Here is a 13,061-nt window from a genome sequence, read left to right as displayed (position 1 = left end):
GTCTAATTTCACGGAGTGCCACAGTACCAGGCCTGTAACGATGAGGTTTCTCCACCCCTCCAGTAGAGGGCGCACTCTTGCGAGCGGCTTTTGTAGCCAGTTGCTTCCTGGGTGCTTTACCACCGGTAGATTTGCGGGCAGTCTGCTTTGTACGAGCCATGGTATAGAGACCTCCTTACTTACCCCCCTTCTCCTTCGGCTGGAGCTCGGCGAGCGAGAGGCAGCGCTGGCGTTGGAGAGCGACGGCGGCGCGGCAGCGGCTGCGAACACCCCCCCTTTTTTTTTTTTTACTTTTCACTGTTTAGGTTTCTACCAATGAGTTTCAACCAAATATTGTTTTCTGTTTCCCCTCTATGTCTTCTTTGGCTAGATTTCATGGTACAAAGACCATGGGCTAGAGTCAGAAAGGCCTAGATTCATGTCCTTGAGTTTTCTATTCCTTTCCTTTTCTTTTCTATTTTTTTTTTTAGAGATGGGGGGTGTCTCTCTGTTACCCAGGCTTGCCTCAAACTCCTGGGCTCAAGTAGTCCTCCTGCCTCATCCTCATTGGCTGGGACTGCAGGTGCACACCATTGCATCCAGCTCTGACTTTGCTTTTTGAACTTCATTTACTCACTTCACTTTTCTAGCCCATTTTCTTCATTTATAAAAATGGCATAACAACTACTTCTTAGGGTTGTTGTGAATATGAAATTTTGGGGGGTTTTTTGTAATGTCAAGAAAGGAAAATAAAAGTTTTTTAAATAAGATTTTATGTTAAGAGAGATACTTCTGGCTGGGCACAGTGACTCATGCCTGTAATCCAGCACTTTAGGAGGCCAAGGTGGGTGGATTGCCTGAGCTCAGGAATTCAAGACCACCCTGGCAACATGGCAAAATCTTGTCTCTACTAAAGAATATAAATACTAGCCAGGCATGATGTTGCACAGCACTAGTTCCTTAAGAGGCTGAGGCAGGAGAATTGCTTGAACCTGGCAGGTAGAGGTTGCAGTGAGCTGAGATCATGTCACTGCACTCCAGCTTGGGTGACAGAGTAAGACTCTGTCTCAAAACATAAAAAAGGCCAGGCGTGGTGGCTCACCCCTGTACTCCCAACAAGTTGGGAGGCCAAGGTGGGTGGATCACTTGAGGTCAGGAGTTCAAGACCAACCTGGCCAATATGGTGAAACCCCTTCTCTACCTAAAATACAAAAATTAGCTGAGCATGGTGGTGCGTGCCTGTAGTCCCAGCTACTCAGGAGGCTGAGGCAGGATAATGGCTTGAACCCAGGAGGCAGAGGTTGCGGTGAGCTGAAATGACACCTCTACACTCCAGCCTGGGCAACAGAATGAGACTTTATCGAAAATAAAAAGAAAGAAAAAAGAAAGATACTCTTATGGAGCATCCATACATCCATGAGGATCAATAGCACAACAAATTATACACACAAAATAATATGCAGCCCAATTATTAAAATTCTTGATACGCATATGTTGAAAACTATCATGCCTATACTCCCATCACTTTAGGAGGCCAAGGCAGGAGGATCACTTGAGGCCAGGAATTCCAGACTAGCCTAGGCAACAACAAAAAAAATTAGCCAGGTGTGGTGTGGTGCGTGACTATAAGTCCAGCAACTTGGGAGGCTTAGGTGGGAGGATCATTTGAGCCCAGGAGACCAAGGCTGCAGTGAGCCATGATCACATCTTTGCACTGCAGCCTAGGTGACAGAGTGAGACCCCCATCTCAAAAAATAAAAATTTAAAAAGAGTTTGGGCAAGGTGGCTCATGCCTATAATCCCAGCACTTTGGGAGGCCAAGGAGTGTGGATCACCTGAGGTCAGGAGTTCAAGACCAGCTTGGCCAACATGGCGAAACCCAGTCTCTACTGAAAGTACAAAAATCAGCTGGGTGTGGTGGCATTCATCTATAATCCCAGCCACTTGGGAGGCTGAGGCAGGAGAATGGCTTATACCTGGGCAGCAGAGGTTGTAGTGAGCCAAGATCAGGCCACTGTACTCCAGCCTGGGTGACACAGCAAGACTCCATCTCAAAAAAATAAAAAATATAAAAATAAATTAATGTGCTATTGCGTATCATAGCTAATATCCTTGTTTTATGTAGTTTTCTAAGTGTTTTTACCTATGACATAATCTTTTTACATACCTGCAAAGAACATGCTACTGTCATTTTCATTTTCCAGATAAGGTAGATAAAACTTAGAGGAGTTAAGAAAATTTCTAAGGTCATACTAACTAGGGCAGCTGCTACTCAAGTCCAGGTCCTTTAATTCCAGTTTTATGACTTTGCCTTATATATGCTGTGTTGCATGTAATTGTGTGTTCTAGGCCTGTCACTTGTTCTCTAATTATATGCTTATTTTTGTATTGGTCTAGGTTGGTAGAGATCATAGTGTATGACAGCATAATTTTAAAAATCTCATTTTTCACTTCATATCCATTAGGATGGCTATTACTTAAAAAAAAAAAAAAAAAAAAAAAAAAAAACCCATAAAATAAGTGTTAGGATGTGGAGAAACTGTAACCCTTGTACATTTTACATTTCCTTCATCCAACATCTCCACTTCCAGGTATATACCAAAAAAAATTGTACAAACATTTGTACACCCATGTTCATAGCAGCATTATTCATGATAACCAAAAAAAGGTGCAAGCAATTCAATGTTCATTGATAGATGAATCAATAAACAAAATGTGGTATATACATACAATGGAATATTACTCAGCCTTTAAAAAGAATCAGATTCTGGCACATGCTGCAACATGTAGGAACCTGCACCACTGATAACATTATGCTAAGTGTAGTAAGCCACATACATAAGGACAGATACTGTATGATTCCACTTAGATGATATACCTGGAAGAATCTAGTTCACAGGAGGTAGAATGGTGGTTGGCAGGGGATGAGGTTAGGGAAGAAAGGGAATTATTGTTTAATAGATACAGAGTTTCAGTTTGGGTTGATGAAGAAGTTCTAGAGTTATGATTGTTGCACAACAATGTGAATGTACGTAATAGCACTGAACTATGCACTTAAAAATGGTTAAAATGGTAAATTTTATGTTGTGTATATTTTACCATAATGAAGAAGAATCTCATTGTTATCCTTCAAAGGAACTCGCTTTGAACGTTTGCTCGTGAGAATAGGACATCAAGCAAAGAATGCCTCAATGGAGCTAAAAATTAGATGTTTGGATGCAATTTCATCTCTTCTGTACTTACCAGTAAGTAGACTGGGAAATTAATAAAGGACAGTGGGTCCCAGGTGTCCTGACTTCCAAATAAGTTCTTTTCTCCAGATGAGTTAACCTTGTGATGAGATTTTCCTTTTCTTTCCTATAGCCTGAGCAGCAGACTGATGACCTTCTGAGGATGACAGAATCCTGGTTTTCTTCTTTATCCCGGGATCCACTGGAGCTCTTCCGTGGCATTAGCAGTCAACCCTTCCCTGAACTACACTGTGCTGCCTTAAAAGTGTTCACAGTAGGTATTCTCTTCCACGGGTCCTTCTGGAACCCTGCCAGTTCAACACTTGAGTACTTACAGTGAGCCAGAGCCTGTGCCATCTCTGGGGATGCACAAGTGCATAGTGTAGTTTCTACCTTCTGCTACCTTAGAGACTAAGGAAGGAGACAGATTTATAAACAGATTGTTTCAGTAAAAGATACTAGGTGCTGTTTGAGGTTTGAACAGGATGCTATGTGATCACATGGTTAATTCCAGAATTTTTATCTGCCATCCCTGTTGACCTAGCCCTGGTCTTCCTAAGCCTTATTTCCCCTGCAGGAAATAAGGCTTCTGGCACCTAATGTTCCAGTGGTATCAAACTGTTTTGTCTCTCTGAACCTTTGCTGGGCTCTCTCTATCTAACACTCTTCCTTAACTTTGCTTCTTTACCTCTTACTCTTTTGTCAAGGACTAACTCAGGTATGTCTTCAGCACACTTTGCCCAGATTGACAAGGTCGAGTTAAACAATGTTGGCTTTCCTGTGTTGCATATATTTATTTCTTCAGCAAATATTTATTGAGTTTCTGTTTTTGCTCAGTGAAGGGCATACAACAGTAAACCAAATACATAAAGACCTTCCTTTCCTGTAGTTTCCTGTCTATTGAAGGAGGAAGGCAGTAAATATAACTGTACAGTTACTTATGTAATTACAGCTGTGGTAAGGATTATACCTTTGTGTTCTATTTGTTATATTATGTTGCAAATGTTTATTGACCTGTCTCACCTATTAAGTAGAGTTGGTTGAGAGCAGGAAGCATATCTGATTTATCTTTGTAGCCCCAGCATAGAAAGGTAGTAATCACTTTAGTAATCTTATCAATAATGGGATCTCAGACAGCATACATGGCCTAGACTGGGAGGGAATAAAGAGAATGGCAGGGACAAATGAGGGAAGGCTTCCTGAGGATGCGATACAGGATCTGAGTCTTGAAGAATACAGGTATTCCTACAATCTTCAGAAACAATTCTTTAAGACTGCTTCAGCTGGCCTGGTGCGGTGGCTCACGCCTGTAATCCCAGCACTTCGGGAGGCTGAGGTGGGCGGATCACGAGGTCAAGAGATCGAGACCATCCTGGCCAACATGGTGAAACTCCATCTCTACTAAAAATGCAAAAATTAGCTGACGTGGTGGCATGCACCTGTAGTCCCAGCTACTCGGGAGGCTGAGGCAGGAGAATTGCTTGAACCCAAGAGGCGGAGGTTGCAGTGAGCCAAGATCGCGCCACTGCACTCCAGCCTGGCGCCTGGCAACGAAGCAAGACTCTGTCTCAAAAAAAAAAAAAAAAAATATTTGTAAGGGGTCACTGTATGAGATGGCCATTTTGGCTCCTGCTTAGTATTTTCATTATTAGTTTATTTTGGTTTTGCTCTTCTTTATCCTGTGCTTAGCTGGTTCCATTGTAGAAATAATTTTTTTTTCTAGGTCAGTGCAAAAGTATGTAAAAATAATTTTTATTTACTAGTTGGGATAACTATTTTTATTCCTGCTTACATTCATGCTTGGTTGTGAAGTAGGCCACAGTTTCTCAAACATTAATCTTAGAAATCTTATTAAAATGCAGATTCTAATTCAGTAGTTGTGGGGCAGAGCCTGACATCCTGTATGTCTAATAATAAGCTCTCAGGTGATGCTGATGCTACTTGTCCGTGGAACACATTTTGAGAGGAAAAAACTAGGCCAGGGCCAGGCGTGGTGGCTCATGCCTGTAATCCAAGCACTTTAGAGGCCAAGACGGGCAGATCACTTGAGGTCGGGAGTTCAGGACCAGCCTGACCAACATGGTGAAACCCCGTCTTTAAAAAAAAAACTAGGCCATAAGCTGGATTGTTACTTCTTTTTCATTAAAATGTAATAGGTTTTGAAAAACTTACTCTTAAAATTTGGAAAATACTTAGAAGTAGAATTTTTAAAAATCCCATAAAGTCATAGCTTTTGGTGCATTTCCTTTTAGTTTTTATATTAGTGTGTGTTTATTTTTGGTGAAATATTTCAAACATAGTTATATCTTCCTACCTTTGCCCAATGGTATTCCCTTTCTTCTGTTCTTAGATAAAATCACTGTCACAAAGTTAGGGTCCATACATGATTTCATATTTCTACCACATGTTGTATGCGTCCTTTAAATAAAACACAGTATTTTAGATATTCATAAACTTTGTAAATGATATCATGCTGTTTGTATCATTCTGTTAGGTTGATGCAAAAGTAATTGTGGTTTTTGCTTTTTTCCCCTTCAATGTTTTTTTTTAATTTGTCTACGTTAAGAGGCAGTTAGAAAGTTGGTATTTCATTGAATAGCCAGAATATATCATTCTCCTGTAAATGAAGATTTAGATAGTATCTTACAAATGATACTACAATGAACATTCTTGAAAATATTTGTGTACTATGAGTATCTTGAAGTTAGTCTTTTCTACTTTAGTTTTCATTTTTCCACTGTGTAATCATGCATTATTTATAATTTGCATCTGCTGTTTTCATGTAACAGTTTTACTTATGTCATTTCCTATTCTTTGTAAACATTATTCTTAATGTTTATTTTTTGTTATATACCATAATTTATGTAACCATTCCCCCATTATTATTTATATTGTAATTTTCACACTATTATGAACATCTTTGTATACAAGGATTTTTTTGTATTTAAGATTATTTTATTTTATTAAGTTAGATTCTCAGGAAGGAATTTACTCAAGACAAAAGGTAACATTTTTAAAGTTCATGTTGCCAGATTTCTTTGTAAATATTGTGCCATCCCGCTAACAAACTTAACTGCAACTCAGAGGAATTGTATTCTTTCTGCCTTCCATTACAGGCCATTGCAAACCAACCCTGGGCTCAGAAACTTATGTTTAACAGTCCAGGTTTTGTAGAATATGTGGTGGACCGGTCTGTGGAGCATGACAAAGCTTCAAAGGATGCCAAATATGAACTAGTGAAAGCACTTGCCAATTCCAAGACAATTGCAGAAATCTTTGGGAACCCAAATTATTTGAGGCTCAGAACTTACCTGAGTGAGGGTCCATACTATGTGAAACCTATTTCCACGACAGCAGTAGAAGGAGCCGAATGATTTCTCTAGAGGCTCATGTAGAGGACCACGTTTTGACCAAACTTCTCCTAAGGCATTTGGCTCCATCTGTATTTCACAAAAGAGACTTCCTTCCCCCCAAGAATTATCATGGAATGTCTGATGTTACTTTGTCACCAAAATTGTTGTGTTTCTACATTGAAATGCAAAATGGAACTAGGAGTTTGGAATGCATTAAGAGCAGGCAAGCTTGGTCATAATAGATTCAGTGTTTTTCAGATTCCTTTCACTGCCTTAATCTTTGCAACGGGATGGAAGATTTTTTCTTCCCTCAGAAAATTTTCATGGACCTACAATTTTATTTAAAAGCCTACTTCAGGGCCAGGTGCAGTGGCTCACGCCTGTAATCCCAGCACTCTGGGAGGCCAAAGTGGGCAAATCACTTGAGTCCTGGAGTTCGAGACCAGCCTGGCCAATATGATGAAACCCCATCTCTACTAAAAATATAAAAATTAGTCAGGCATGGTGGCACACACCTGTAATCTCAGCTACTCAGGAGGCTGAGGCACGAGGATTGCTTGAACCTGGGAAGTGGAGGTTGCAGCTGAGATCGTGCCACTGCACACAAGCCTGGGCAACACAGCAAGACTCTGTCTCAAAAATAAATAAAAAACCTGCTGCCAAATTATTTCTGGATTCTCTTCACTAACTTTTTTTTCTTTTTGATCCTTTTTCCATTTCTGATTCCACTTTCAAAGTCTTGGATATATTCCTTGAAAAATGAGTAGTGTGTAATATTAAAATTATGTTCTCTATACTCAAATACTTTTTATGAGCTCCTTTTTGGTTTTTTGTTACTATTATTCCTTTGAAAAAAAGACTTAAAATCTCTAAAAAATGTTTATAGTGTTCATATAATGCTTTTTTGCTGTTTACCAATGAATTTTACCCTCTTGTGGTTTGGGGGAGGAAAAATGATAACATGCTATCCAGAAGGATTCCTAAACTGTCATTTCATTTATTGGTACGTCATCATTGTTGGGGGTTTTGCTTTGGGTTTTTCATACCCATCAAGTCAATCTTGAGTTGATCAGAAAGAGGGAAACTTACTCCTAATGAACAGAAGGGACATATGCCTAAATAGGACACCATCTCATTAATTTACAAAGGATAATCTTTCTTTTCATTGACAACACCTACACCTACTTGTTTTCCAGTGTTCTCTCTTAAACAGCAAAGCCAAAGCACTCTGCATACCAAATCACCTATTCAGAGATTTCTGCATGAGCATATTTCATTTAGGCCATGGTGATGTTGATAAACCATCCCTGCTTTGTAACAAAATTTTTTTTAAGTGACTGGAATTTTCTAGTCCCTAGATTGATCATCTCCCTTGGCAACTTGAGTCGCTTGTGTGTGTGTTTCCATGCCGACCAGTTCCCTACTGTTAATATCGCTACTAATTAGGCTACAGCCAAGTCTTTCCTGGCCTGAGAAATATTCTCTTAAAATGACCTTTGCTTTAATTTCATTCATGATGTTGATTTTTTGTTCAATGTGGTATAATATGTAAAATAAAATACTGTCATAACTATTTTAAGTGTACAGTTCAATATATTAAATATGTTCATAATGTTGTACTACAACCATCACCACCATCCATCTTCAGAATTCTTTTCATCTTATACAATTGAAACTATACTCATTAAACAATAACTGTCTATTCCCTCTTTTCCCCAGCCTCTGGCAACCACCGTTCTGCTTCATGACATTGATTTTATTCACTAAACATAAGAGTTTGGGGGGATGCCCTCTCTCCTATGTATGGCCTATACATTCTGATTTTTTTTAGATTAAATAAAATTTGTAAATCATTTTCATTTAGTAACACCTGTTGACTGCCTGTTATGTTCTTCACGTTGGGGAAAGTGCTAGACATTGGCCTAAGTGCAAAGTAAAGGTTGCAGTGAGCTAAGATCATACCATTGCACTCCAGCCTGGGTGAGAGAGTGAGATTCCGTCTCAAAAAAAAAGTTACAAGTCACCCAGTTTGTGATACTTTATTATAGTATCCCTAGGAAACGAATATAGGGTATATTTCATGACATTAAATGTGAATTTGTTGCACCCCATCTGTGAAGTATTGCCTAAGTAGAACTTGACAAAAGTTAGATTCAAGTCTTTACAGTAGTGAAGTTTTAAGTTAACATAAACTGGAGGGCCAGTAGTTTTAAATTACTTGCAGTTCCACCTCCTAGATTACTAAAATGTTTCCTGCTTGCAGACAATAATAATATATTTTTTTTGAGACGGAGTCGCTCTGTCACCTGGGATGGAGTACAGTGGTACGATCTCGGCTCACTGCAACCTCTGCCTCCTGGGTTCAAGCGATTCTCATGTCAGCCTCCCGGATAGCTGGGATTACAGATGTGCACCACCATGCCCAGCTAATTTTTGTGTTTTTAGTAAAGATGGGGTTTCACCGTGTTGGCCAGGCTGGTCTCCAACCCCCGACCTCAGGTAATACGCCCACCTTGGCCTCCCAAAGTGCTGGGGCTATAGGCATGAGCCACCAGGCCTGGCCAAGAATAAGATTTTATTATACAAATTCCCTTATTTAAGGTTTTTCTTTCAATTCTGAGCATTCACCACCATCACTGAGTCACTACTGCCATCACTCAGTCATGACAGTTCCATAGAATGATTTTTAAATATCCAAGGCTGGGCATGGTGGCTCATGCCTGTAATCCCAGCACTTTGGGAGGCTGAGGCGGGTGGATCAACTGAGGTCAGGAGTTTGAGACCAGCCTGGCTAAAAACCATCTCTACTAAAAATACAAAATTAGTAGGCGTGATGGCACATGCCTGTAATCCCAGCTACTTGCGAGGCTGAGGCAGGAGACTCACTTGAACCCAGGAGGCGGAGATTGTGGTACACTCCAGTCTAGGCAACAAGAGTGAAACTCCATCTCAAAAAAAAAAAAGAAAGAAACAAGAAATCTGCTAATTATAAAGCGAAATAAGACTTGGTTACATTTTTCTTGGTTATAAATACACACACACACAGAACTTCTTTTCCACAATGTATTCTGTATACAAGGGCCCTTTCTTACCTTAGTCCCTGTCATGCGAGTCTGTTGGAAGAAGATCGACGGAATATCTCTGGCAGACTGACCAACCCAGGTATATGTATGTAGAATGATTAGGTTATCCTCAAACAAGTATCGGATACTTAAATCTACTTCACTAGGGTAATAAGTTAGGCACAGAAGGTGGTTTGGACCTTTGGAATGCACCTGTAGATTTCAGGGCCTTGTCATGGCTGGCAGAGACAGAGGATGTTGGGAGCCTTTTTCTCCTGGTTTTTAGGGTCAAAGGGTGGGATCCTGCTGCCTCATCACTCCAGTGTAGTGTGGGTGCCACAAATGCTTAGGGCTAGGATGCTGCTTCCCACCTGTACCATACCAATTACCAAGGGCATCTGAGGGTAACAGACTGCAGTGTGAGGAGTTGGGAGGGAGGGGCAGAGGAGAGAGAAATATCTGGCTGATTCTCAGTGGAGGAGGGTGCGAAAAGCAAATGGGATCTGATATTATCAGGGTGTCTCTCATTCAAGTTCTGTTAGTCTTCAACCTCCCTGAGCTTCAGAGAACAGAAGAGATGGCCCCTAGTGAGGACAGTAGTGGTATCCTCCCATGTCCCAGGTAGGAGACACCCATCTTCTGAAGAAGAAGCCCCTAGGCAGCATATGTATCACCAAATTCATGAAGAAGCATAGCCACGAGAGGCAGAGTGGAGCTGGGGAAGTAAATGGCTTCCAGGTGGACACAGAAGAGGAGGAAGAGTGACCATATGATCATGGACACCTGGTTGTTAGGGAGGTCCAGGCCCCATGTAGAACCATTTCTGGAGCTGAGGGTTTAGTTGGAATGTATACTAGTGAGAGCCTGCTGCCCAGAGTTTGCTCAGCCCATCCTGAGAGCATCCCCTGACAAAATGACCAACTTTGGTGTATATATGCAGAATGATTAGATTATCCACAAGCAGGTATCAGATACTTGAATGTACTACAGATTTCTGGGTATAGTATCTTTTGTCCTCTTTCACAGGCATCCCCAGAGGTATGGAACATTTTATACAGGATGCTTGATTAGTCCTTTTTGAAACCAACACAGAGAGTCAAGAGAAATGAAGAAACAGGAAAATACATTACAAATAAAAGAGCAAGATAATTGTATAGAAACTAACCCAAACAAATGGGAGATACTGTTTTACCTGATAGCAATTCAAAATAATGGTGATAGGCTGGGCTTAGTGGCTCATGCCTGTAATCCCAGCACTTTGAGAAGCTGAGGTGAGTGGATGAGTTGAGGCCAGGAGTTTGAGACCAGCCTGGGCAACATGATGGAACCCCATCTCTACTAAAAATATAAAAAACAAACAAAAAAGCCAGGCATGGTGGCACATGCCTGTAGTCCCTCAGCCTCAGCTACTTGTGAGGCTGAGGTACAAGAATCACTTGAAACTGGGAGGTAGAGGCTGTAGTGAACCAAAATCACACCACTGCACTCCAGCCGGCGCAACAGAGTGAACTCTGTCTCAATAATAATAACAATGGTAATAAAGATGCTTACTAAAGTCAAGAGATCAGTATAAGAACAAACTGGGAATTTCAACAAAAAGAAAAAAAAGTATAAGAAATACCATGTCTCTTGCTGCAGCAAGGCAAGTGGGGACACCAGGAGTCCTGGCTCAGAGTGGGATGGCAGGGATTATTTTAAGAAAATGGCAGGCAAGCCAGACATGGGGGAAATCACCAGCTTCGATAAGGCCAAGCTGAAGAAAATGGAGACACAGGAGAAGAACACCTTGCTAACCAGAGACCACAGAGCAGGAGAAGCGAAGTGAAATTTCCTAGGAACTTCCTGCCCCTGTCATCTTCAAGACCCCAGTCGTGATGTGAAGGAAGAGCCACCTGCAAAATGGACACAAACCACAAGCTGCACGGTGAACCTGGGCACTCCACGCTGATGCCACCGGCCTGTGGGTCTCTGAAGGGACTCCCCCAATAGGACTGCCAAATTATCCAGTTTGCCCAGGGATATTATAGAAAATTATTTGTATGAATAATGAAAATAAAATATACCTCTTGGCAAAAAAATTACCAAACAAATTATAAATTTGAAGAATACTACATCTAAACTGAAAAATTGAATAGAGGGGTTCAACAGCAGACCAGATCAAGCAGAAGAAAGGATCAATGACCTTGAAGACAGGTCACTGGAAATCATTCAATCTGGGAGGAAAAAGAAAAAATAATGAAGAAGAGTGTAAATAATTTAATAGATTTATGGAACAACATCAATTTGAAAAACTTACACATTATTGGTGTGCCAGAAGGAGAGGAAGAGAAAGTAAGGGATAGAGAATATATATATAAAGAAACAATGACAGAAAACTTTCCAAGGAAAGGAAATGAAAAGCCAGATCCAAGAAGCCCAAAGTACAGCCAATAATGAACCCAAAGAGACCCACACCAAGATACAGCATAATCAAATTGTCAAAAGTTAAAGACAAACTAACGTGCTGATTATGAGGGGTTCAACAGTGTGGCATCAGAGCATAAAACATGAGAGGAGTGGCAATAAAGCATACAGTTTGAGTATGAGATTAAAAATAAGTTGTTGTTAAAATAGCCTGTTATAAAATGTTTATGTAAGCCTCAGGGTAATTACACAGCAAAGCCCATAATAAAGAGACTACAACACAATAATAGTAGCGGTTTGATACCTCACTTTTAACAATAGATTGTTCAAACAGAAAATCAATAAGAAAACATTGGACTTGAGCTACACTTTAGACAAAATGGACCTAACAGACATATACAGAACATTATATTCAAAAGCAATAGAATACACATTCTTCTTAAGCACACACATTTCATTATCCAGGATACATCATATGTTAGCTCACAGAAAATTTTTAAAAATTTAAGAAGATTGAAATCATATAAGTATCTTTTGTGAACATATTGGCACGAAACTAGAAATCAGTAACAGGAGGAATCAAGGAAAATGAATAAATAGGTGGAAATAATATGCTCTTGAACAAATACCGTGTCAAACAAATTAAAAGGGAAATTAAAAAATATCTTGAGACAAATGAAGGCTTGTAAGATGCACCAAAAGCAGTTCTAAAAGGGAAGTTCATGGCACTAAATGCCTACATCAAAAGGAAAGAAAGATCACAAAAAACCTAACATTACAGCTCAAGGAAACTGTAAAAGAACAAACTGGCTGGATGCAGTGGCTCACCCCTATAATCCCAGCACTTTGGGAGACTGAGGCAGGTGGATCACTTGAGGTCAGCAGTTTGAAACCAGCCTGGCCAACATGGTGAAACCCCATCTCTACTAAAAATACATTAGCCAGGTGTGATGATGCACACCTGGAATCCCAGCTACTCGGAGGGCTGAGGCAGAAGAATCACTTGAATCTGAAAGGCAGAGGTTGCAGTGAAC

At 40.3% G+C, this 13,061-nt stretch overlaps 1 protein-coding gene and 1 pseudogene across 1 annotated transcript in view; both read left to right on the top strand.

Annotated features, from left to right (window-relative positions):
• PSMD5 (proteasome 26S subunit, non-ATPase 5) overlaps positions 1-8,429 on the top strand; it is a 26,449-nt gene extending 18,020 nt beyond the window's left edge. The window contains exons 8-10 of the mRNA XM_017503297.2: positions 3,115-3,224; positions 3,343-3,483; positions 6,326-8,429. Of these exons, the coding sequence (XP_017358786.1) occupies positions 3,115-3,224; positions 3,343-3,483; positions 6,326-6,583 (509 nt within the window). The 3' untranslated portion in view covers positions 6,584-8,429. The remainder of the gene's footprint in view (positions 1-3,114; positions 3,225-3,342; positions 3,484-6,325) is intronic.
• A 2,674-nt stretch (positions 8,430-11,103) lies between these two features.
• LOC108285838 lies at positions 11,104-11,701 on the top strand (annotated as a pseudogene).
• Positions 11,702-13,061: the final 1,360 nt, after the last annotated feature.

This window comes from Cebus imitator, unplaced genomic scaffold (genome assembly GCF_001604975.1).
Source record: "Cebus imitator isolate Cc_AM_T3 unplaced genomic scaffold, Cebus_imitator-1.0 Scaffold309, whole genome shotgun sequence".
Taxonomy (NCBI): Eukaryota; Metazoa; Chordata; class Mammalia; order Primates; family Cebidae; genus Cebus; species Cebus imitator.
The sequence above is the reverse complement of the archived record's forward strand: the minus strand, read 5'-3'. Positions and strand labels throughout refer to the sequence as shown.